At 36.5% G+C, this 26,002-nt stretch overlaps 5 protein-coding genes across 6 annotated transcripts; 4 read left to right on the forward strand and 1 right to left on the reverse strand.

Annotated features, from left to right (window-relative positions):
- The first annotated feature begins 1,275 nt into the window (after positions 1-1,275).
- LOC126758812 (uncharacterized) lies at positions 1,276-11,557 on the forward strand. Its single transcript, XM_050473192.1, has 5 exons — positions 1,276-1,738; positions 8,352-8,489; positions 9,424-9,547; positions 10,894-11,050; positions 11,228-11,557. The coding sequence occupies exons 1-5, from the start codon at positions 1,604-1,606 to the stop codon at positions 11,394-11,396; spliced, it is 723 nt and encodes a 240-aa protein (XP_050329149.1). The 5' UTR covers positions 1,276-1,603; the 3' UTR covers positions 11,397-11,557.
- Positions 11,558-12,128: 571 nt separating this feature from the next.
- LOC126760331 (protein wings apart-like) lies at positions 12,129-21,101 on the forward strand. The gene is made up of 7 exons (XM_050475898.1): positions 12,129-14,120; positions 14,691-17,417; positions 17,658-18,494; positions 18,567-18,727; positions 18,799-18,887; positions 19,255-19,442; positions 19,543-21,101. Exons 1-7 carry the CDS (start codon positions 13,164-13,166, stop codon positions 19,798-19,800), a joined length of 5,217 nt encoding a protein of 1,738 aa, XP_050331855.1. The 5' UTR covers positions 12,129-13,163; the 3' UTR covers positions 19,801-21,101.
- A 735-nt stretch (positions 21,102-21,836) lies between these two features.
- LOC126760335 (mitochondrial import inner membrane translocase subunit Tim9) lies at positions 21,837-22,562 on the forward strand. Its single transcript, XM_050475904.1, has 3 exons — positions 21,837-22,036; positions 22,108-22,203; positions 22,280-22,562. Exons 1-3 carry the CDS (start codon positions 21,977-21,979, stop codon positions 22,409-22,411), a joined length of 288 nt encoding a protein of 95 aa, XP_050331861.1. The 5' UTR covers positions 21,837-21,976; the 3' UTR covers positions 22,412-22,562.
- Positions 22,563-23,331: 769 nt separating this feature from the next.
- On the reverse strand, positions 23,332-24,926 carry LOC126760333 (protein yippee). Of its 2 annotated transcripts, none has more exons than XM_050475901.1 (4): positions 24,778-24,926; positions 24,319-24,612; positions 24,013-24,172; positions 23,332-23,952 (listed from the first exon to the last, which is right to left on the reverse strand). In XM_050475901.1, exons 2-4 carry the CDS (start codon positions 24,434-24,436, stop codon positions 23,868-23,870), a joined length of 363 nt encoding a protein of 120 aa, XP_050331858.1. In that variant the 5' UTR covers positions 24,437-24,612; positions 24,778-24,926; the 3' UTR covers positions 23,332-23,867. The 2 variants fall into 2 exon arrangements, with proteins under 2 accessions (XP_050331858.1, XP_050331859.1); XM_050475902.1 differs by lacking the exon at positions 24,778-24,926 and adding an exon at positions 24,722-24,739.
- A 342-nt stretch (positions 24,927-25,268) lies between these two features.
- Positions 25,269-25,999, forward strand: LOC126760334 (60S acidic ribosomal protein P1). Its single transcript, XM_050475903.1, has 2 exons — positions 25,269-25,478; positions 25,637-25,999. The coding sequence occupies exons 1-2, from the start codon at positions 25,407-25,409 to the stop codon at positions 25,901-25,903; spliced, it is 339 nt and encodes a 112-aa protein (XP_050331860.1). The 5' UTR covers positions 25,269-25,406; the 3' UTR covers positions 25,904-25,999.
- The last annotated feature ends 3 nt before the right edge of the window (positions 26,000-26,002 follow it).

Genomic DNA, 26,002 nt, shown 5'->3' on the forward strand with positions numbered 1-26,002 from the left:
TGTCTTATAAAAATGTACTAAATTCTCACTTATTTTAATAGAAATCTTTATTATCTCAATATAGGCGACTGATTACCATTACAAGCATACCCACCCTTAATCCATAGGCTCTGCTGGGACTCAGTGCCTTCAACGAATTTCGGTTTTCGAGTGCCTTTCTCTAAGTGTTTCGTATTCATATTCATGACTTCGCTCACGTCGCGTCTAGAGTAATGCATTTGATGAAAGTGGGGTCATTAGCTACGTTTTACGGGTCGGGTCCAGCATTAACACGCTTCATACCCAAAACATTAACCAAAATTTATTGAGCCGATTCATAAGAGTTGTTGCTCGAAGAGTATCTGTGTCAAACGCAAGAAGAGCTTTTTTCAGTATTGGGAGCCATTGGGCTGATTCTTAAATAAGAAAATTTGATTCTTTATGACTCAAATACCAGGAGAGGCACGAAAAAGTGATTCTGTTGCATGACACGCTAGGTCTCACGTTGCCAAACCAGTTGAAACCTACCCCACCCGCCATATTGTTTAGATATTGCACCGTCCGATTATTAATTGTTCCGTTAGATGGCACATGATCTTTCACTGAAGCAGTTCTAATCACAAGACGGCATTTGGTTTGATTCTTGGATAACATCATAAGACGAACACTTTTACAGTAATGATATTCGAGCTTTTCCAGAAAGATTAGGAAAAATTATGACTAGCGGTGGGCAATACTTCGAATAAGTCATTTTAACAATTTCCTTACAATAAAATTTCATTTTCATTGATAAACAGCGAGAACTTAGTTGCGAACCTAATAATAGCTAAGACACGCAATCGAAAAAGAAATTAGTCATATGCTAACCAACCTTAGCCAAACTTTTAGTAAGATTGGGTTCAAAACGATTTTTTTTTCAATTTATAATAATTTACAATTTATAAGTTGCACCCACCAATCGAATGAACATCCAAGGAATAAAAGGCCAAAATTTTTGGAAGGTCTCCCTAGTCACCCAAGATACCAACCCATAAATATTCCTACAGGGGCACTCTAAACATAACAGCAACAACAATGTGAGCAATAGCGACAATGACTTTAGCAGGCCATCAACACAAATTACAACAAATACACAGCAACATCGAGTGGCGAGTGTTCTTATCCGCAATTTTATTTCATTTCATTTGACTTTTTTGTTATTACTTTTTTTAATTGCTATTTTTTTCTTTATATGTACATAGTATTTTACGCTCCACAATCGTCGCTACCATTTACAAATCGCTGGAGCTCCGCAGCGCGCCATCGCTTAGCATACAACACAATCGTAGCCAGTTAGCGCATCGCTGCCGGTCGGGAATGGCGTAAAATATTTTTGTTGTAAAAAGTACAAAATGTCAAAATAGTTCTCCGCTCTTTTTTTTTTTTATTTTTGAATTGAGTTGTACGAAATTTGCAATTTCACCAACAGTTGGTGTTCTACACACGTTCGCCGAGGCAACGCGCATCTATTTGTTATGGGACGAAGTAAACAAACGGCTGAAGAAAGAAAGTGAAATAGCCGCGACATTTTATGCAGAAAAGTTAAATTAAAAGAAATTTTATTAAAAAGACGCTGAAAGTAAAAATGTCATCTTGGCGAGCTGCGACATTGTTCTTCTTCTTGAGCGCGCTGTTGAGTTTTGAATTCGTCTCACCTTGGATGAATTTCAACAGTTATGTGTCGAAGAAGCGCACCGATTTAAAAAAACGTTGTCCGAATGTGAGTTCGTTATATTACAGTTACTATAGTGATATCAGCTATATCGTGGGTGTGAGTGTGTGTGTATGTATGCGGTTTTGTTTTTAACGGAAACTGTGAGCAAAAAATATAATATTATCAGTATTTCCTGGGGTATGCGAAGCATGCTTGAATGATTTAATATTAAATTCATGCTTACTTACATGTGTGTAGGAATGTGCATACAAAAATACATACAAATTATATTAATTACTCTATTTATTTATCAGTTGTTGATGAAAGTAACAATGTTGTAATACATTTCAATAGAAATTAATGAGTTTTATCGATGAAATTGTGTTTATATAAGCATATGTGTTCATACATATATGTATATGATATACATACATATGTATGTATGTATGTGTTCAACGCAATATTTTTTCATGTACCGAAATAATTCGCAAAAAATTTGTCAGTAATTATTTTTTAGCAATAAATTTGCGTAAACAGCGGTTAATATATCCACAAATAATTTAACTTCTTACTAACTGTAATTCAGTTTAAATTGGTGGCCACCAATGATGTAATACTTATTTTGTTTATTACGCGCTAATTGGGATTAGGCTAAAAGCACAGTGAAGTGATATACAGCGTCTACCAATAGGAATGACGTGATTTTGACATCTCGTGGCGGACTTGCGTCAAATTTCGTCAGTATAATCAGTAAGATTTGCCATTTCATTATGTCACTTTCACTTTGGTACAACGCCTGGACATTGTCCAAGATTATTACGCAAATTCATGTTCTCCGGTGGCTACTGAAACCAGTGGCTATCGAAAAATCATTTTCTCAGATGGGATCCATTTCCAGCTTAATGGCTACGTCAACATACAAAATTGTCGCTATTGGCGTAACTCAAATCCTTGTGTGGTTCAGCAAAGGCAATTGAACCACAAAAATTAACAGTTTGGTGCCGATTGTGGTATGAGGCATATACGGGCCTCATTTCTTTCGAAACGAGGCAGGAATTGCCGTTACCATCAATAGCGAGTGTTATAGCACATTATTGGCCGACCTTTTTTCCCATAATTTGATGAAATCGGCGCGGGCCTCATGTTTCACGTTTGTCGTTTTGTTTCAAAGTTTGTCGACTCATTAATTTCATGAAATGGTTCAGACAAATAACCGCCAAAATCAAGCGATTTAATGCCTCTAACTAATTTTCTCTGGGAGTATGTTATATTAAAGACTTACGCCAATCAATCAGTAGCATTTAGCACAATATAGTCGAAATGCTGCACCTTGTCATCGAAAATTAACGAAAATGGGTTTAGATATGCATTTGAACGATGCTACCTAAGTTCGATTTCGGCGTTTCCGACATATGAGCAATTTCTTAGGGAGAAAAGTACGTGTGCAAAATTGTATATCAATATCACTGGTGTGCCCTTTGAAACGAGCTCCCACAATTAAAACAGAATACTTAGTGGTAGCGAATCCACAACCATTCGCTTCAGTTTTAGAAACAGGAAAAAGTAACTAAGACGATGATTCATCTAACCGAAATTAACCAATTTAACACCATTGCTATCTGATTTGGCTGTTTGAAAAATATTTGAATGAAACCATCTATAGGGATCATTGTGATGTTTAAACTTTTCGGTACCCTTTTTGGGATACGATTTGTCTTTAGCTTCAATAATGTCTCTGGAATAAACAGTACTTTGTTCTTCTTGAAATGTGAACGTACTTCTTTGACCTTCCATAACCTTGACAACAAACCGTTACATCTTTGCATACCTTGGACTCCGTTCCTCGTGTATAGTCCACTTAGATCGCACACTCTCTCATGCTCAGGAATGAAATGATGAATCAATATTTTTCCCATAATGATGATTTAAAATTACGAATATTTTATATTTAAACAAAAAACATGTTGTCGATATAGCTGACTCTCCGTGGAATCCATACCCAACTTGCTCAGCAAGCAAGAAAACATGACATGAATGGAAAATGGGGCCAATATGCCGACTATTAAAACTCACAAAAAAAAGATGGCATGCCTGGGAACACTATTGTAGAAGCTGTCAAGAGGTAGAAGAGGAAGAGACTACAGAACAATACAGAACAGCGACTATACTTCGTTCAGGCTTTGTTATGAAAAGCATGGCAACTATCGGTAGAAGGTTTCTTACAGGATTGGAAGGTGGTTCAGAAAGTATTAATAGTGTGAGAGAGGACTTTAGTCCTAGTGGTTTCCCAATGGGCCTCCCAAAGGCCTAGATTCGTTTTCAGGCATCGATTCTACCTACCTACTTGACGAATTAAAATTATTTTAAAATATATCAAACCAAGAACTAGATAGTGTAAAGCCACATGGTAATCATATCTGCACTACTAACTATTTTTATGGATATTGATCGACTTAACCACGTTAAATAAAATCGTGTCTAAGTAATATTAGGAATATTTGCCGAATTTAGGGTACCTCAACTTGCCATTATCCGAATTCCTCTGTAATTTATAACAGAATTGCGAACAAAGTGAGAATGGCTGTTCGAACAATATACCTACATAATTTAAGAGAGATCGGAGGAGGGGATGACTTTTAGTTGAATATATGTATGTAGGGAGATAGCAGAGGATCCCAACATTTCTAGTGGATCGACTCAGTCATTTTGGTTACTGTTTTGGGTATGAAACGTGTTAAGTCTAGAATCGTTCCAAAAGACTTGAATTCCCGGTCACATTCTAACATGATTGCGACTAACTTTTTGGCCAAATATGAAACGAGAGTCCTACTCAACCACCGTTGCTTGCCAAATTTGGACTCCTTAGGACTTTTTTTGTTTTTGAAATTGTAAAATCCGCTTAAGGGGCCGCACAATGCGTCAATGGATCCAAAATATAAAAAGCAGCAGACAAACTTTTGGCTTCGTAAACAGACAGCTTCGAAAAGCACACTAATTGTCATATGGAGATCAAACTTCACAAGTATATAAAAAGCATTGTACCAATCCAACCAAAATATTTGTATCGATTATTTTTGCGCTCATAGTTTGAATGAACCAGTCCGGTTCAAATTTGATCTTGAGTGTATATATGCAAATCCGAGTCAATTCTGATTACATGGATTCAAACAAATTGGAAAGGATGTGGTTCGATTTTTTATAATAAATACGCGTATAGGTTTCGCCCCCAGAACTAGGGTCTACCAAAAACATAATGTTTCACATAACTATGAAATCGCACGCTATCACGCTAATATAGCTTACTGATTTCGCCAAAAACTTTAAGCGCATACCAAAAGCTTTTACTAAATGATTAGCCTGCAATGAATCCGCAATTCGTCACATAAATCATAAGATTGGTGCCAAATGGAACATTCAATTAAAGTATGCAAATTTGCGCTGCATTTTCGATTTTGTTCTAAATAATTTACATTCCACTCGAAACACACCTTCCATACAAAATTGCCAAAGTATCGATTTGTGTGTGTTTTGGTGGATATTTGCGGTGTGTGTTCACCTGTGAGTTATTGCACGCGCTTTTCTTTTTGCAAACAAACTAGATCACAGCGACGTGCAACGCCGGCGACTGTCGATCGCGCATCACTTGCCGGGATGCCGAGATGCCGCTAGCAACGTATAGATACTATACATATGTACTGTATATATAGACATGTGTGTGCATGTGTGCGCGATGTCAAGCGGGCACTGAAACAGAAAATAGCAATTCCAAATAATTCCAAATATACACTTTCTTTTCTGCACTTGGCAGTACGCCCAAACATGCCACACACATAATCCGCTCCCCTTGCGCCAAAGCTGCGCGCCGCGTACTAATCTGGATGGTTGGACGCGCCACCACATCTACACTATCCCAATCACACACAGACACACACAGGCACACATGCAAGTATGTACGGTTGAATTGCTGATGCGGCTGCTGTTGTGACCGCATGCGCTCGCATTCTAAATACCTTTTGCTTGAGCGACAGCCACCAAAACAACAGCAACCACAACAACTAAATCAGCAACAGCCGTGTAATGCGAAAAAATAGAAAACTTTAATGTAAATACGTTTTTCATCAAATGGAATCTCATCAATATGCGGCACACGCGACACTGCACATTTATCAGAATGACGGAAAAGAAACGACCGCGCGCAGACGAGTAAATCGCTGCTGCCTACCGCCACCTTGGTCAGGCCAAGTCAAGCGCCAGCATCTATGCATGTGTGTGTATTTGTGTTTGTGTGTGTGGCTGGAGTAAGCGCGGCAGGCAATGAGCGTGTGCGCATGCGTTGGGCGATGTACCGTTTTGGCCGCGCCAAAAATCAATCACACTTTCTAAGTGGCCAAGTCTGAGCGCGCGACGCTCTCAAGATAGAGCCAAATTCATGGCCAACTAAAAGCGGATTTTTTTGTTTTTTGCTTCTGTTGACAGAATGCCATCGCGTTTGCGCATTCGAAATGTGATCCATTTAGTTGAATTCCTTTTTCTGTTGTTGTTTTTGTTGTTGTACACTCATCAACTTTGCTAGTTTAAGATTCTAGTGGGCGTTGGATAATTGCCATTTTTAATGTGCATGAGTGAAATGCTGCGAAAGAAAAAGTAATTTAATATAGATAAAACGAGAGACAGTTAATTCCCTTCATACTTTTGCTTTTAGACACATTTTTTGATTTTAAAGCAGTCACCTAAATTCCAACGGCTGTCCACCGCGATATATTTTCTCTTCCTGAATTCCATCGTCTTTGCTTGGCTTTATGATTCCAACTTATTCTTCAGACAGCTCACTGTTATATCCATTCAGCGAGTTTTAGAACCATTCAGTCGGTATCTTAAGGGTAATCGCAACAATAGTTCACATTTTGGGTTTTCATCTTTAAAAAAAGTTACAATCTTTCAAAACCTTCTGGAGTTTTGTTCGGCCAATATATTCAATTAGTTCAACCTTTCTCACTCATTCATAGAAAAAATATACCATAGAGAGAGAGCTGTTCCCACCCACTGTACCAACGTTCTTTCTTCATACCGTTTTTTTTTCATCCAGAAAATATTGCACCACACCACGTGACACCATTCTTCTTAAACATTTGTCGTGACATTTGACAAATGTCTTTATCATTTTAGGAGGACAAACTATTTTTGTATTACCAGCGTCTTCAACTTGAGATTTGTCATGAGTATCTCGTCTTTGACGTGTTGAATTTGTAAAAACTCTCTACAAAAGCTTGCCATCTACCTATTGTCAGTATGCTAGGACGGATCCTGCTGGACGGCTGGGCGGATTGCTATCTTAAACTATAGTAAGACTTTGTTCATAATTTATTCTTCAGAATCTATGTTGTCACCCTCAAAGTAATCTCCCTTGGCCCCCATACATTTGTGCCAATGTTTTTTCCAATCCTCAAACCCATTATTAAAGCCAATTTTAGGAATGACGTTCAATTTGCGTAGAAATTCACGTCTAATGCCTTCAGTTAACTGAAAACGTTTTGCGGAACAGCCAGAAGTCACACGAAACTAATACGTTAGTTGTGCCACTGTATTGATTGAAAATTTGGCGAAAAACTCACGAGGAATCAATGCAGTATGCGACGGCGCATTATAGTGGTGCAAAAACCAAGAGTTGTCGGCCCATAATCCCGATCTCTTTTTACGAATTGATTCGCGCAAGCGACGCATAACACTCAAAAAGTATTTCTTGTTGACAATTTGGCCGGTCGGAAGAAATTCGGAATGTACTACACCTCGATAGTTGAAGAAAACTCTCAACGTAGCCTAGATTTTGACCTGATTTGACGTGTTTTTTCGGCTTTGGCTCCCCTTTTCCACGATATTCTGCGATCGTCTGTTTCCGGGTCATAAGCATTGATCCAATACTCATCGCTAATAGTAGTATTTTTCATGACATCCTAGTAGCCGGCAAGCATTGTTTTACAACCGTAACCGCAACCCTGTTTTTCGGAAAAATTTAGTGATTTTGGAACCAATTTTTTATTATGTCAAAATGGTTTTCATCGATCCTTCTGATATTCCAACGGTTCCAGTAAGATCTCTGACTGTTAATCGTCGATTCTCAAGCGAAAATTCCTTTATTTTATTGACATGTTGGTCATCAGTTGATGTCGATAGCCGTACTGGACGTAGTATTTGGTACAGATGTCACTGACAATCATACCAGCCTAGAAATAATATTTCGATAAATGGGTTTTCTCGCATAATTTGAATTAAAAAGTCCTCCTATATTTTGCCTACAGTTACCTATGCAATATAAGACCTCTATTTGTAAGCAACACTTCTGGTCCGGACGTGATATTCCAGTCTCATATCATCAAAACATAGACTATGTTTAAACGTCAAGTGATCGTCATCAACTAAAAGGATCTTATCCGAGACGGATTTCGATTTTTTTTATATACGCAACTCCCAAGATAAGATAAATATTGACATACTTATATACCTATCATAATGTTCAGAACAGATAAATGATAGGCTGTTGCACCGAATTAACTTCGCTGACACGAAAACAGGAGAACAACCTTAGCTGGATACTCTTATTATAAAAATTTTAAAATATTTTACCTTTTAACGATTATACTCATTTAGAAGTATATGATGGAATGTGTAAATTTCTTTGCAGGTTCGTGCCATACGCAATTTTGATCTGGAATCAATGATGGGGTTCTGGTATGTTGTCCAGTATTATGCATCGACGGAAGAGTTGCCAGAATATGCCTGCATGCAAAGCGATTTTACATTCTCCGCCGAGGATCAACATGTAAGTACCCAATACTTATAACATTTCTACATTCTTTTCAACTTTTGTTTTGATATTATATGACAAAGGAATTGTAATAAAAAGAGGGTTGGCAGGTTAAGTCCAGCTCGACTCATCAGATGTTGTCATCGTCCATGCCTCTGCACCATATAGCAGGACGAGAATAATGAGTGACTTATAAAGTTTGGTTTTTTTTCGTCGAGAGAGGTCTGTACTCCTCAATTGCCTACTCAGTCCGAAGTAGCACCTGTTGGCAAGAGTTATCTGTGTTGGATTTCGAGGCTGACATTGTTGTTGCTGTTAATACTGGTTCCAAGATAGACGCGGTTGTTGAGGCCAATTATATCAATATAATCGGCGTACGCCAGCAGCTATACACTCTTATAAAAGATGGTACCTTCTCTATTTAGTTCTGCAACTCGAATTATTTTCTCCAAGAGTAGATTGAAGAGAGTTCTAAGAGATTATACATGTATTTAATTTAAAGATTAAACTTTCTTAGGGTAAATACATATGTATGTACATATACAAGTACATATACATACGTATACAGAGACAATGAAATAATCCATAGCGTCAAAATAGATTGTGATCGGCCTTCATTTGAGCGAAATTAGTTCAAGTACGAAAGCAACTATATATAGTATGTAGCATTTGTTGTTAAGTAAAAGTGCTTATAGATTAATTTAGACATATTTAAATACATACATACATATGTATGAGCAAGTGTCCGAGTCAAATTTGATTACCTGACTTATGAACAGAATTTGATATAAATAACGGCATTAACTTAAACTAATTAATAATTATATATTAATTTATTTCGAATTCGAAAGTATTTTCGCTTATTCAAATACCAATTTTCATATCAGTTTTCTAATTTACAAATATATTTTCATGTAATTTATATCATAATTTTCCACTTTTCTTTTAGATAACCATGAATTTTAGTTATATTTTCGCCGAGGATCCATTGCGTGAGAAATTACAGGGCAACATTACCTGGTACATACCTGATTTCGAAACACCGGCGCATTGGATGCACACCGAGGATATTTGTAAGCAAAAACCTTAAAAACTTTAAAATACATAATTATAGTAAATAATATACTATCTGTTATTAATTATTTTTAATATTACAGTGAAAAATATATACATATATACCATCTCATCAAATTTGAACCGGACTTGGCCACAATTTTTTGCTAGATTGGTACAACCCTTTTTATGTTCGTAAAATTTGATCGCCATATGTACATAAATTGTTAGTGTGTGTTTGTTAGCTATTCGCTTACGACACGAAAAGTTTGTCTGGCGATTTTTACCATAGAAAGAAGAGTGAACAAAAAAGTTTTCTAGAAAGTTTGTTTTTGTGAAATTATGACGACGAAATCGTTGAAAATGTTTCAGAGTGGCTTTGGGATGCCTAAGTCCTTAGCACGAAGACAAGCACACTGCATTCGACAAAGCCATGAAGTTATTGAAAACTTGCCTGAAACCAGCCATCCATCCTCCCTTGATAAGGAATAGTCGAAAACGTTAAAAAACAGGGCTTGGAAATCGTCGGGTTGACATCAGACAGGAAGCAGAGAATCTCAATATGTCTTATGGATCGACTTAATACATTTTGGTTAACATTTTCGTTAATGTTTTGGGTATAAAGCGTGTCAATGCTAGACTCACAGCAAATGACCGGAATCTATTACAAAACGACGTCCGTTCCCATGACAGTCGAGTCTACGTAACCGTAACGGACCCGGATTTTTATCCGTCCAAGGACTGTCAACAACAACAAAAGGACGTAGAGTAAAAGCAGATGCTTGACAACATAGAGGACCCTACACTCACCAAAATCATCATTACTGGTGTCGAGACGTGTGTTTATGAAAAATACGTCAAATGAAGCGAATGGCGCTCCAAAAATGAGCAGAAACCGAAAAAAATTAATATTCGCTGAAGTCACTGAAGGCCATCCCGGCTGAGGCTTCTAAAAAGTACATATGTATATTGAAAATTTAATTAAACGTCTCTATTGGCTCAAAAGCGTATTTTTACGGCTTTTTCTATTAAAATACGTAAAAATTTATTTTTTTTTTATTGTTAGTCCGGGTCAAGTTTGATGAGATGGTATTCTAAAAGCAGATTTGAGTAATTTATCAAATTAATAATTAATTCTGTCAGAGCGGTGAAAAATCAAATAAATATATGTTTTCATCTAACAAGTTTCGGCGGCTTCCCTAAAAGGTGCCAATTAAAAATATACATATTTCTTCTATACATATAAGATTAAAAACACTTTTCGTATTTTTATGATATTTATTTTTTTATGCTTTGAAATTACAATAAATATATAACTACAAGTTGCTTTTTCTTCAAAATAATTATAGAATCACTATTTTTACAGATGAGGGCATCTACAACACTTACGTCATCGATACAGACTACAAATCGTGGAGCCTAGTAATGCATTGTGCGGAAAAGAAAAAATCACCGCGTTACTTATCAGCTTTGTTGTTGTCGCGAGAACCGCAACTGGGCGATAATGTCATAAACTTCTTGAGGTATTTTAACTTATTACACTTTATGTGTGTATAAATATAAAAATAATAATACTTTACCAAAATGTACATAAATAATCAGTTTATTTATGTTATATTATGACATAATATGCATTTTTAAGTGTACGTACATATGAACTAGTAACAATACTTAAATCCATAACCTACTACATTTTCTAGGGAAAAGCTACCACGTTACGATATTGACCTGTCGTTTATGTTTCCGATTAATCAGACGTGCCATAATTTAATGGAATCCGTTAATGACGATCCTCTTGCTTATATACTAAACGAAGAGAAGGAAGAAGAGGAGTCGACGAATAAAGTCAAACTTATTTTAAAAACATGAACCAAACTCAAAACAAAAAATGTGTATAATACTAAAGATGTGTGTACGTAGGCATATAAGTATTCAATAAATTTTATAATTAATTTAGTTTATATTTTTTATAAATACATATGTCAATATAAACAAAATATACATATGTATGTATTTACATATAAGTATAATATGTTTCATAAATATGAAGATACTGCTGATATGGTATGTGTTTGATATTTGAGATATCCAAGAAATACTACTTCGATGAAGCTACACCATCTCATTTCTACACTATCCATGTTAATGTTCCAACGTTCGTCATCCCTGCCCGATGTGTACTCGACTGCTTGTTAGAAATGTCAAAACATTTATTAGCCCGTATGATTTTAAAATAATTAGGGGGGAAAAAAATTAAAAAAAGTAATAAAATATATAAAATACACATTTCGGTTTGCTATGTATGTATGTATGTATATAAACAAATGGCAATTCATATGTTAAACACAATTACAAAGAAATTTTCAAATGAGTATTGTGTTTTACTAAAATAGAATAAGGTTATGGACAAAAACTGGACCATACACTTATAAATGGAGCCTATCCAATAATTATATTCTTATTTAATATTTCCTTTAATTTTTAACAAAATTTTCACACTTCTATAATCTCTCAATTACCAAAATAATCCACCAGATAATCACACGAAAATGGCAATACCGTCAATGTGGTGAATATGGAACGAGAAAAATAAAAATGGCTCCGATACATAAAAGCAGTAAACCTCGCCAAAAATAATTTTCATTTTAAATCAATTTCAAACCAGTTTACGTGAATAAATCTATGTCGAAAAGTTAAAAGAGATTGCATAAAAATATTAACAAGTATTTTGCGGCCGAAAAATTCATGTTTTGTTTGTTTTAAAGTGATATAAATTTCGTGTGCTCTCACCGTCTGTCCCACAAAGAAAAGCACGTAAAGGTACGGTGGCACAGTGAACACGAATGTGAAAGCAAATCGAAAATATTAGTAAATTTTTGTGCAACTGTTGATTATTTATTGCACAAACAGAATCTCGTTGAAGAAAATTTAATTGCAAAAGCAATGTGAATATATAAATAAGTGTGAAGTTCCATTTTTAAGCTGCTATATATGGTTTTATTGCTTTCGGTCGATGCATTGATTGGGTGGCTGGAGAGAAAAAAGGGGTAGTGCTTTTGGATGAAGAGAAAATCTTATTGGGGGGAGCTATTGAAATCGCGCCGAAAGGAAACTACATAAAATTACAACAAAAACACATTTGACGTTTTGTGTTGTGTTTACTGGACGTCGAGGTGAAAATAAAAACAATTGAAATGTGGTGAACTAAAACGCGGCTATCATGCGCCGCCTGCATAAATATAAAAGAAAACAAAAACAAAAAACCTGTTTAAACTTTATTGAACTTTAAAAACATGCATAATTATATAAAGAACCATGTACATGAATAATGAGTTCAGTGAATTTTTTCATCAAAAAAATGGATTGTACGGTGACTTGTTTCAGCCCTTGAAATTTAGAAAAAAAAGCAATCTTTGTGAATTATGTGCACACTTTCATCAACAAGGCGAACAAAACTTAGCAAATATCTATTACTAATAACAAATTTATAAATAAAAAATTCAAGTCGTTCCGAAATTTCAAAGTTCAAATAAATGTATATAAAAAGCATAATTACAAAAAATAGTTAAATTTTTACAATATCCAAACAACGTCACAATCTGGAGCACCGTAATTGATTAATTAAACAAGAACATAATGTCTCGTTGGGGCAAAAATATTGTTGTCCCCATGGACGTACTTTGCAAGGGTGAGGAATGTACCAATCGTCCAACTGTAGCACGTTCTGTCGGTACGGTTGGTAAATGGGGCAAAATCGGGTTTACATCTACCCGTACTTATGCTTTAGCCGCACTATCACCGGCCGTAGCTGCGGCTGCTGCCGCTGCTGCTGCAGCAGCGAGTCCTGCTCAAAGTCCAGCATCATTACTTGACGATGACATGTCCCCATCGGTACCGGAACCCCCAAAGCCCAAGAAATTTTTTAAATCACGTAATACTGCGCCACCGGAGGTGATTGCACAAATCATACAGAATATGCCCAGAACACCGGCTTCGCCTATACGCGAAAGTTATTCGGCTGGAACATCAAATGCTGGTTCGATCGGCACTCCAGTACGTGAACCAATCAAAATGAAATTACCAAAAGCAAATTCTGGGGAGCGTAAGAAGAAATCACCGAAGAAAGCTATTGCTAAGCAAACGGCAGCGGAAGAGGATGACAACGCCACTGGGGATATTTCTACGCTAGGTGCGAATAAACCGGTAAGCGAATCTAAGCAAAAAAAGAAAAAAGAGGAGAAAAAATTAAAGCCCGAAGCACCTCCGTCTCGTGTTATTGCCCGGGCACGTAAAGTGGTTAACTATTGTGAAGATGATGAAGATGAGCGCATACCGACTCCACTGAAAGATATCATATTTCCTAAAAATAAACCTGCTAAATCAGATGAAACTGGGGTACCTAACGCAGACGATAGTATAAAAAGTGGTGCGACTATTGAGCCAGATCTGCCGCCTCCAGCAACACCCGCACCAACAGCTGTTACAGTTAGTGCGACATTAATCGGAAGCGTAGCGTCAACTTCGACGACAGTCGGAACAACTTACACGCCGAAAACACCTGAACACCCACCAATAGTGCTGAGAATTTCTAAGGTAATTTATTTATAAAGTATATAATTTATTTGCTACAAAAGTAATATAAACCTACCTTCAATAAACATACATATTTAGCATTAACCATTTGTGAAATGAACTTATTACAAAGTGCTTTAAGTATATAACATTTATTTTTTTATGTTTTTACTATTTTTTGCTTTCTATACATTTTCTGACATACTTGTGAAAATTAGTTAGTCCTCAAACCCCCTTCCCCCTGTATCTTTTAGCAGCTAGAGCGAATTTTTAATTCACCACGATTCACAATAGATTCTGTTCTAATTCTCTTGCCAAACAACACTAAAATAAAAACAAAAAAAATCCCTCAGAGCGAACTTAAGAAAAACAACCACAAAAGAAAACACGAAAGAAGTGTAACAACAAAAGATGTAAAAAACGCGCGCATTTTTTTGTCGCGGCGTTAGTACTCTAGTAAATTTCGGAATGACAATTTCAATTTATTTTAAGTATTGTTAGGTATAAATAGTTTCTGAATCTGAATAATAGATAAATATTTTTATATATGTATAATGTAAGAAGTAAAAATTAAATTATTTCTCATTATAGGGTACCTCTCGTTTGGTGAGTACTGATAGTGAAGAGCAACCTATAACCAATAACATCTCATCTCCACACCAACACTACGATACCGAGCCATCAAAATCTCGCCAAGCGTCTACAGAAGAAGTTCCTTCCACACATCCTCCGCCGGTATATAATACGCCAAAGATCATTGTAAAACCACTGCGACCGCCTTCTCCGGATCCAGTGCTGCCGCCGCCTACAGTACCCGCTCCTCAAACTGCACACGTATCACATCAAAACTCTGAAGACCCATCCGAAATCAATTATTCGACAGTGAAAATTTCACCGGATAAACCGCCTAAAGAACGATTAAAACTTATAATTAAAACAGACGTGATACGCAACGCCATAAAAGCCGCCGAGGCAGCTAAAGCCGCTGCAGCAGCCCAAAAAGCAGCCGCCGCTGCGGAATCAGGCAGTGCCTCTGGAGGTGAACGTGAAAAGAAACAGAAAAGTAAAAAGCATAAACATTTGAAACACGTCGCTTTAGAACAAGCAAATATTGCCGCAACTGGAAGTGAATTTAAGACGCCTTCTCCGCATCTGGCATTTAGTGCACACATTGAACAACAACATCTACAACCGACGCCCATAGGACGTACAGTGATTTCTCCACCTGCGCTGTCGGAACGTGACTTTGATTCGCAATCCTCTGTGCTGGGCAGCATTTCGTCTAAAGGTAACAGTACGCCACAGCTATTGGCGCAGGCGGTGCACGAAGAGAGTTGTGTGATACACAGTCGTGGTTCTAGTGTTATAACTAGCGATTTAGAAACGAGTCAACATTCCTCATTGGTAGCCCCTCCTTCCGATATAGAGTCACGGTTAGAATCTATGATGATGGACGGCGAAGTGAGTCAACGAGCAACGAATTTGGTAGAAGAGCCACTACAAGAAGATATATTAGCAGTACTGCGCGGCGACGAAAGTCTTCATTCCGTAGCCGCAACTAATATTGAGTCCGATGAACCCAAAGTGAACGGCGTAGCGGATCCGATGGATGTTCCAGAAATGGAAACAGCTACAGAGCTACAAAGAGAAGAAATCGAAGAACAAAGTACAACAAAACGACGTGTCACACGAGGGCGTGGTCGAGGTGCAAGAGCAAACTATGCGGAAGATGAGGATGAAAACAGTCAATCTCCACAGAAAACTCAACCGGCCACAACAACGAGAACACGAGGGCGCAAACCAGCTGCTACCGTGGCGCCTACCGTCATCGGGGAGGAACCTACTAAACGCCCAACAAGAGGGCGACCAAAAAAGGTAGCTGCTGTAACTGAGGAGCATATAACTTCACCAACAGATAACGACACATCTCCTGAAAAAGGTGTCGGGGAATTGGAAAGCTTACCTACAACAGAGATTGCCACACAGCAAACCAACGATAGTATTGAAACACCTGCAATCGCTACGGCACCCGTCACACGTCGTGGACGCCAACCTCGTAATATTAGCAACAACAACAATGTAAATAATAACAATAATAATATTAATAAAATCGCCGCCAGTTTATCAGCGAAAGCTGGTGCCGCCGAAGAGGCTGCAGCAGCAGCAACTAAAAGTGGCGCTGCGAGTACATCACCGCTAACAGGCAGCACACCACCAGCGCCGCGTAGTTATGGCAGAAAACGTAAGAATCAACAAGTTACTCAAGTATTACAGCCATCGGCCGAAGAACTCGAGGAACAACAGCATGGCACGCCCGCGAAATTGGCCAATATAGATTACCACGACTCGGCCACATCAAATGATTTGAACACGTGCATTTCGTCACAGTTATCCGCGCAATTACCATCCGCCTCATTGACACCAACACTGGAGCTGCATGACAACAACTCCAATTCCAATTCACTCACCCGTCCAGCAAGTGCAACACCGTCATCGCCACCACGGCGTGACTACAAAGTCAAAGACAAATTCAAACGTACACTAACACTAGACAATCAAGTAAATTGTAATGCAGTCGTCGAATCGCCAACAGCTGGACTCTTGGCCGAACATGTGGTGTACGGCGTCTGCAATGACGCGTCTACCGGTGCGAATGGAGAGGAAGAACAACAGCGTGGTTCTGTGAAACTTGTGATCTCTAAGAAGAAAGGTAGCATATTTAAGAGTCGTGCACTGGTGCCACCCGATCAGACGGAGCAAACGGCGGCTTCTAAACGTCACCTGTACAAACATAGTTGGGATGCTGAAGCGAACGGCAGCACAGCTAACGACGCGAATGCGTCCCCACTGCAAAAGAATGATACGCTTGCACCGCCTGCAACCACACGTACAGCGGCCGATGCGATTTTCGATGACTTCAGCGAGGATCTAAGTCCGAGCGCCATATCGCGTGATAACAGCCCAGCTATTGGCAAACTCACACGCATAACGAAAGCTAACAATGCGCAAATCCGCTCCAACAGCCCGTACGATATGGATATAGATGCGCCGAGCGATACTGTAACGAGTGTGAAAATCGATCGCAAAGCTAAAGGCTTCTACACCGTTGTGCGTAATGTGAAAACAGCGCATCAAATACAGGAAATTGGTGAATATCAAGAAATGGATGATGATGTCGAGTACATATTGGATGCGCTGCAACCGCATAATCCAACGCCAACACGCTGCTTATCAGCTCTTCAGCTGGCGTCGAAGTGTATGATCCCAACGTTCCGTATGCATGTGCGCGCACATGGCGTGGTTACCAAGTTTTTCAAGGTAAGCTACAAATGGAATGAATAAAATTTTTGTATATACCCTGAACAAGGTATATTAAGTTTTTAACATCCACTAATATATATATATATATATAAATGGTTAGTGTGATGAGCTGAGTCGATTTAGTGTTGTCCGTCTATATATCTTCAAATCTTGTTTTAATTAATCTTCAAATAACTGTTTATAAAAGTATTTAAGTTACTTATCCATACTCAAACGTTGTAATCCCCTCTTCACCAGGCGCTTTCTGATGCAAATATGGATCAGAGTCTAGGTCTCTGTACATCTGCAATTATGTTTATACTCTCACAAGAGGGTCTAAATATGGATCTCGATCGCGACTCGCTGGAATTAATGATGAACTTGCTCGAGTCGGAAATTGTAGCAGCACCTTCGGATCGCGCCAACTACGAACGCAATCGTCAAAAGGTGCGTGAACTCTGCGAGGAAATAAAATCTCAAGGCAAAGCGGCTCACCTCAATGTGGACACGCTTACTGTTGGCACTCTGGCAATGGAAACACTACTATCGTTGACCTCGAAGCGTGCAGGCGATTGGTTTAAGGAAGAGCTACGCTCACTTGGCGGCCTCGAACATATCATAAAAACTATTTCCGACAATTGTCGTCCTGTAATCGATTGCAATAATGGCGCTACACATATTCAATGGACGCAATCGCTACTCGACAATATGCAAACGGTCGAGCGTTGTATGCGTGTGCTGGAGAATGTGACGCAATTGAATGAGGAGAATCAACGGTATGTATTGACTTACGGTCAAGGCGAGGCGGTCCACACATTATGTTCACTATTTACACTATGCGATCGTGAGATAATGCGTCATGTAGCCGAGTCAATCGAGCATTCTGCCAAAGATAGTCCAGGAGTGGTAATGCGCGAGCTCCTATTCCCACTTCTCAAAGTGCTCATCAATTTAACGCACACATTCAATCCGACAAAAGCGTTGGGTGCCGAATTGTTGGGTCAACGCATTGCTGTAATCGAGACCTGCTTCCGTCTGTTGCTGCAGGCACCCAACTACATTCCTGAACGTTGTGTCTTTGAGCTGAGTATTCTGGTGAGTATATGCTTTGGGTAGCAACGTAAACATTTAACTAATATTCTTTTTTTTTTTTCATTATATCCACAGGTGCTGCTGTTGCTTATCAACCTTACCATGTATACGATACCTAATCGCGTGGCGATAATGCGAATTTATGCGCCACCCGAATACAGCAGTCATCAACATAACAAGGTGACTGCTGTGCAAGCTGTGATGGAGTATTTCTACGGATGCGAGGAATTGGCCAGGTAATTAATGCATGGTTTTTATACTTAGCTTTAATTATACTAATTTTATTGATCTATTCTTTTTCAAACAGATTGGTCGAAAAGAATACAGATGCCATTTTGGATAGTACCGATAAAAATAAGAAGAAACAGGAGGAGGTTGATGAAACTGTAAATAACTGTAAGTGTTCTGAATATTTATATTATAAGAATATTTTATTTAACAGAGTTGCAAATAATACATTATAAAATAATTGATTTAATATTTGATTTATTTTGTAATCCCGAACAACTTAATTGAAAATATTTTTATTCTTAAATATTTATGTTTTAGTGAAAATTTAATTTTTAATGTAGTTTTAAATTATTAAAAAATGGTTATTAAAAATTGAAATCGAGCATCTTGGAAAAAAGAAACTATTTCTGATTAAAAATTAAATATCAATTTTTTGTTCCAAAGTTTTTGAATTAAAAACTGGCAACCCTGACATTGAAGAATTATTCAATGAAAAAATTTGAATCGACAATTTACAATTTGCTATTTACAGTGCTGAAAAACTCCGGCCATCACATGGAGCACACCATTAAGGGTAGCTATGCTGCTCTGCTTATTGGCCACATAATCACTGATAATGAGGACTACGAAACGCTGGTGCGTAGACATTTACGCGGAAATGGCTTCAAAGAAATTATTAGTGTACTGGAGAAATACTATACATTTATGGATCTGACTTGTGTAAGTACATACACCTTACTGTCATCTTTTTATTTATTTTATTTATTTCATTAACGGCATGTAACTTTTTTTTTTAATTTTTCAACATTTTTTCAAATAGTCGGATGCTTCCGCTGTGGCGCATATTAAGTCGACAAAGACATTAATTGACTACTTCAAGAAACGTGATTTAGTGTACGAGATGAACGAATCCGATGACTGTGCGCTTCCCCTAAACTTAGAAACACATCACGCTTCAACGTCGGCTACCAGCGCAAACGCCGGTATGGACATTATCGGCAATGGCGATAGTCCGACAATGACAACAACACGTAGCGGCGGCTCGCAACGCGTTTACAAAAGCTACAGTCAAAGATAATCACTAGACAAATTTGTTTTATACACCACAATAGTTGTTGTAGTATCAGTTTGCTGCAAATTCGTTTTTATTCTGAAATTTGCACATTACGCAAAATTTGCTATAACTAACATTTTAACAGAATGTTTCAAATTATTAACGGCAATTTGTTTGTTTTCACTATATAGCGATAAAAATGTTCATTTTTGATATAAATAGTTTTACTATGCTCCAGAATGTGTCTAAACTAAATGTATAATTTTAAAAGTTTTACTGCACAATCATTTTAATTAAACTTAATTTTTTTAATAATACATATTTTCGTATATACATTACTTGTAATTACAACAGTTATATGATTGTATGTATATGTATTTTAAGTAGTCTATAAGTTAAACTAAAATTCAAGCTTGTATCTTCAAACTACTTTTTTCACATTTCTAACGACTATTATAATTTGCTTATAGTAAGTATTACATTTATACTCATTTATGTGCAAAGATAAGCTTTTGCTTTATATACATACATACATACATATGTTACGTATAAGAAAGACACGAACAAAATGTTATAGATAACACTGATTGGATATATATACAAATATAAATAAGTGTCTACCTTTCTAAAAACAAGAAAAAAACATAAAAAGTAACTATTTGTAATTCTAATTGTAATTGTATTTTTAAGCAATATTATTATTATTATTATCTATTTCACTGTAAATAACTTAGAAATTGGATATTTCTGATTTTGCTTTTACGCTAGAACGCACCGCATGTATGTATGTGGGTGTGAGTGTGTGAGTTATAGTACATACAAATAGACGGTTAGCGTTTGTTTTGTTAAAACATTCGTACTTGTAGTTTAAATTATGTTGCGCAACTAATACGTATATATATGTATGTTGTATGTTTGTGCGAAAATCGTGTGAAAATTTTTAATGTTGTAATGTTAGCAAAAAGAAAAAAACAAAAGCACACTAAACTAAATCGCAAAAAAAGAAAGCAAACCATTAAATTGATAATATGCGGGGATTACAAATGTGTGAAAATGTGCGTTGGGCGCAACAATTTAGGCTACAAAATGAAAACGAACGAATTGGATATTTAGATTACAAAAAACTTTAATATAAACACATATATATATAATGAAACAAAACACAAATGAGCTGAATGTACTACAAAAGAGGAGATTCACACAAAATTAGTATTTAGAAAAGCAAAAAATTCGAAAAAATTAATTTCATAACTCATAAAACACAAATGCATACATTTTTGGAACAAAACATACATACAATATATATATATACATATATAAATATATTTATTTTGTGTTTGAAATTTGGAATTAAAATTTGCAACTGAAAGTGAAATAAATAAGATTGTTTATTTAATAAAAGCGTGATGTTTTGAGCGTCCGAATTTAAAAAAAAAACTGATTTTGATGGAACAGTTTGTATGACAGCTACATATTTTTTATATTAGTCTGAACTGAATAATTTGTTTGGAGAATGTCCTGTGTACGACCCATTGCAATCGGGTCAACGTAATCGGAAAGGACCCGAATTTTTAGCCGACAAAGGACTCTCAACTCGGCAGGTTTCATGAAAATTTCTTCAAAATATTTCGTTAAATAGAAAACTTTTCCATTCAAGAACTAGATTTTGATACTTCAGATTGTATGGCAGCTATATGTTATAGTGGCATGATATAAGAAATTTGTTCTCATTGACTTCATTTGGATCGTTCAGTTTGTATGAGAGCTATATGTTATAGTTGTCCGATATCGGCGGTTCCGACGAATGAGCTCTGGTTGATATCTCAAAAACTAACGAACTAGTTTGCGTTCAACTTTCAACATATGGCTAAGGCCCTTCAACTCGACACCAAAACTTTTTGGGATTTAATTTCTGCTCCTACAACAACGACACCTTTGTGCATATATTTGTTTTTACCTTTATACATAAAACAATAAATAATATCTCTGTTAAACAAATTTCGTGCTCCACATGTGGCAACTACACGTCATGTTGAAAATCAGCTGTGCGCCTTGGCATTTCATAACCAAAAAAGAAAGATAAGTGCACGCGAATTACAAAACTTACGGCTTTATAATTTTTTATAAAAGTTATATGAAAAATACGACTTCAAATTAAATATACTTAGAATCTTTAGCATAAAACACATAAATATTGAAAATGGTAGATGCGGGTCAAAATGCTTCGATCGATAACTTGGATAAGGATCAAATGAAAACAGTGAGTTTCATAATGTATGGACAGTCTATATACGTGAATTTCTTAATAAAACAAAAAACTTCAAATTACAGTTCTCCGATTTTCTGATGTCCTACAATAAATTGTCGGAAATGTGTTTCACAGATTGCGTGCGCGATTTTACTTCGCGTGTGGTCAAAGATAATGAGGTAACAAAGCAATTCACCGGCTCGAATGATATATTTGTTTACTTACATTAGTCTAACTTTTATTCATAATTGATAGGAACGCTGTGCACTCAATTGTATGGAGAAGTACCTGAAGATGAACCAACGTATTTCACAGCGCTTCCAAGAGTTCCAAATGATTGCCAATGAAAACGCCATAGCGATGGCGCAAAAGTCTGGTAAACTTTAACGCGTGTGCAACTTGGAATGATTCATGGATGTTGAGCACAATGAAAGTGTGTAGAATAATTAGCCAGAGATATAAGCATTTCCTCTGAAGCGTACATATGTGCATTTGTTAACTTCACTACCATTGTTTAATAAAAGGTAATTCTCTACTATTTTTCGAGTTTTAAAATCTTAGTGCAACCAAAAATAGTGAATTTAATGTACAAGTAGTGAATTTAAATTCCAAAAGTAAAAATGACGAATTTTTACATTTTTGTAAAGAAGAAAAATATGTTTTATTAAATCAACTACACATAAATACAGACACTAATGCGCTTTTGCAATTTACGCAGTGCTAGTCCGCGAATATACGAACTGTTAATTTTTTTTTTAAGTGAAAAACAAAATAAATGTTGAGTTGGACTGTAAATAAAATGCTTGCTTACTCTGCAAGTAAACTGAATAAAACTCTGATTACAGTATATTTATAACGAAGTTTGTAACACGCAGGAAGCGCAAAAGACCGTATAACATATTGTATATATATAAAGAATGACGAGCTGATTCGACTTATCCTTGCCAGTTTGTTTGTATACGTACATGCGAACTAGTCCCCTAGTTTTTGAAAAATCGATCGGAAATTTTGAACTCGTCCGTTTCTCCCCAAGAAGCTGCTCATTTGTAGGCCACCGAAATCGGTTCAGTTTATCACATGACTATGACTAAGAATAATAATACAATCTCTTGGCCATAGAAGCATCTGGCCCTAGGACAATGTAAAGAGTCGTGTGTCTGAAAGTACTTATTTTATGAACTTTAACAATCAGTAAATTTTTCTCAACTTATCTCGCAACCAAGACATTTAAAACGCATCTTTTTACACTCTTAAGCGGCGATTGCAATGCATTTACCTCGGTAACAAAATATTGAATAAAAAATAGCTTTGCTTGCGACGATGTACGCCGGAGTTCACTGCCCTGATAAGCGGGCGCATGGATTTTAAACTGCTTATTTGGCATTTTTATTTTCTTAATATTTCATATAATATAAAAGGTTTAAATTACTATTCGAAATCTTAAGAGAATGCGCAGTGATTACATATATATTTAATTGTTTAATAATATCTTAAGAATTATGATAATATTAGGATACAGACAAATTGCCAACGCGAGGAACTTAACATAAGGAAAAAACCGGGATTTATTTTAGAAAATTAAAAAATATGTGCAATATTTCATATATGTTCTTTACGCACTTAAAATAATAAAAATAAATATCGAGATTTTACCGTATTGTGATCAATTGACAATGTAAATACTAACTTAATTCACATGTAACTTTTGGTAACTGCTGAATACTAAAGAAAAGTAATATTAACTAAGAATGCTTTCTCTTGGCAGAACTGACTGAGCACCTGACTCGATGTAGACTTCGTACGAGATGATAAATGAATGAGAATTCACTAATATTAATGTTTTTCAATGAATTGAGCCGCTTTCACCCTGAAAACCCTCAGTCTCGCTTATCAATGCGTACTCTAAAATTACGCGTCCTTCCTTGTATCTAACAAAACAGGAAATGTAATTAAATAGTTAAATTGAGTTTTCAAATATTTCAACTTACTTTTGTGCATCCTCGGTGGCGTATTCATACATCCAGCCTAATTTGGCATCGCAGCTTTTACACATTACATCGCGTACCATATGTCGACCCGTAAGCATAACCCGTTCTTGGACATTGCTAAATGTCAGATTAACCACACGCTTAAAAAGATACGCACGACCTGCGAAAATACAACAAACAATAATGTAGACAGTGGTGATAAGTAATCAGTGCAAGTAATCTCAGTCTGACGCAATACGCAATTGCCACGATTCGTATGTGTGGTATTTCGCTATCATAAAAAAGAGATTTCAAAGTTTAACTTACCCGTTGCACCTGTAAATCTGGTACTTATCAATTGACTGCGATTGGTAAGATTTGTCTGGCACTGTGCGCAATTGAACAGTTTCGAGCCGCCAATATGCTCGAGGAAAACGCGGCCCATATTTAGTTTATGTTACAACAATTTTTGTTTTTATTTTCTTCTATTACAGTTGTTTCTGTGAATCTATTATTTGTTTAAGCACAAAAGTATTGTTAAATATTTTCTTCACACAAATTCACAAGTACGGCTGATTCCACAAATGAGTGTTTTCGTTTTACAGTTCGTGCTGCTTAATGCTGTCGAGAAACATAGAAAATTTATGCCATATTAGGAAAAAAAGAATGTAATGACAAAATTTTATTCTTTGTTAGCAAATTTGGAAACTTCTCTTTTTTATATGCACACTTGCTTCTAATGCATTTTACTATATTCTAGCATATATCACTAATGGCTTTTTGCACCTTTTATCGCGTGACTTTGAGTAATTTCTACTACGTTTCAATTATATACTCGACTTTTTCGATATTTTTCCTTCTTTCTGTGTCGTAATTTTCAAGTGCAATTGCAATTTATTTTGACTCTTTCCATTCTCTTGTTTAGACAATAAATGAACGGTAAATATTTTTGAAGTTAGTTGCAATTGAGTAAAGAGTTGCCGGAAGAGAGGATTTCGTAATTGGAACAATAATTGTTTACCTTTTGTTTTAAATACATAAAACTTATGTATTTTTAAACATTGCAAATTATTGCGATATTAAAAAAAATGTAAACTATCGTTGTGTTATGTTTATAATTACAAAGTTATTTATATGTGACGTAAACGGTACCATAAAGTTTAATATTGCTATCACATAGCATTCTGTACCTGAAAGCTTGAAAGTGAGCACACAGTGCAACCCTGTATATGTCAGTTGAAATTCGCGTTGACAGATAATTAAGCACAACAAACTTCAATTTTCGTTCTTTCTTTCCGGTATAGGATTCTGTGAGGTGTGCTTGTTCTCGACTTCGAGCTAAGGCCAAATTTTTAAATAAAAATCTAATTTTTGGCAACTTGCACCAATATTAATAATTTAAATACTTTATAACCATGTCTACAAAAGCTGAACTTGCTTGCGTTTACGCTGCTCTCGTCTTGGTTGATGATGATATCGCTGTCACTGTAAGTGTGTTGCTGATTGGACATAAGTGCGCAAAAACTATAATTAGAATCTGAAAATATTACAAGAATCCTTGTAGATTTTTCATGTTTACTGTTTTGTACTTGTGCAATTATTCCAATTCATTTGAGAATGTACTTACATTTGGTTTATTTTCTAGGGCGAGAAAATCTCGACCATCTTGAAGGCCGCCAATGTTGATGTTGAACCTTACTGGCCCGGTTTGTTCGCCAAGGCTTTGGAAGGTATTAACGTTAAGGACTTGATCACCAACATTGGATCCGGTGTCGGTGCTGCTGCCCCAGCTGGTGGTGCTGCCGCCGCTGGTGGAGATGCTGCTCCAGCTGAGGCCAAGAAAGAAGAGAAGAAGAAGGAGGAAGAACCAGAGGAATCCGACGATGACATGGGCTTCGGTCTCTTCGATTAAGTCTAAACGTTTTATAGTTTTTATTAAAACTTTTAATGTCCTATTGACGAAGTATAAAGGAAATTTTGTATACTACGTATGCAAAACGTGAAACAATTG

This window comes from Bactrocera neohumeralis, chromosome 5 (assembly GCF_024586455.1).
Source record: "Bactrocera neohumeralis isolate Rockhampton chromosome 5, APGP_CSIRO_Bneo_wtdbg2-racon-allhic-juicebox.fasta_v2, whole genome shotgun sequence".
In the NCBI taxonomy this organism is placed as follows: Eukaryota; Metazoa; Arthropoda; class Insecta; order Diptera; family Tephritidae; genus Bactrocera; species Bactrocera neohumeralis.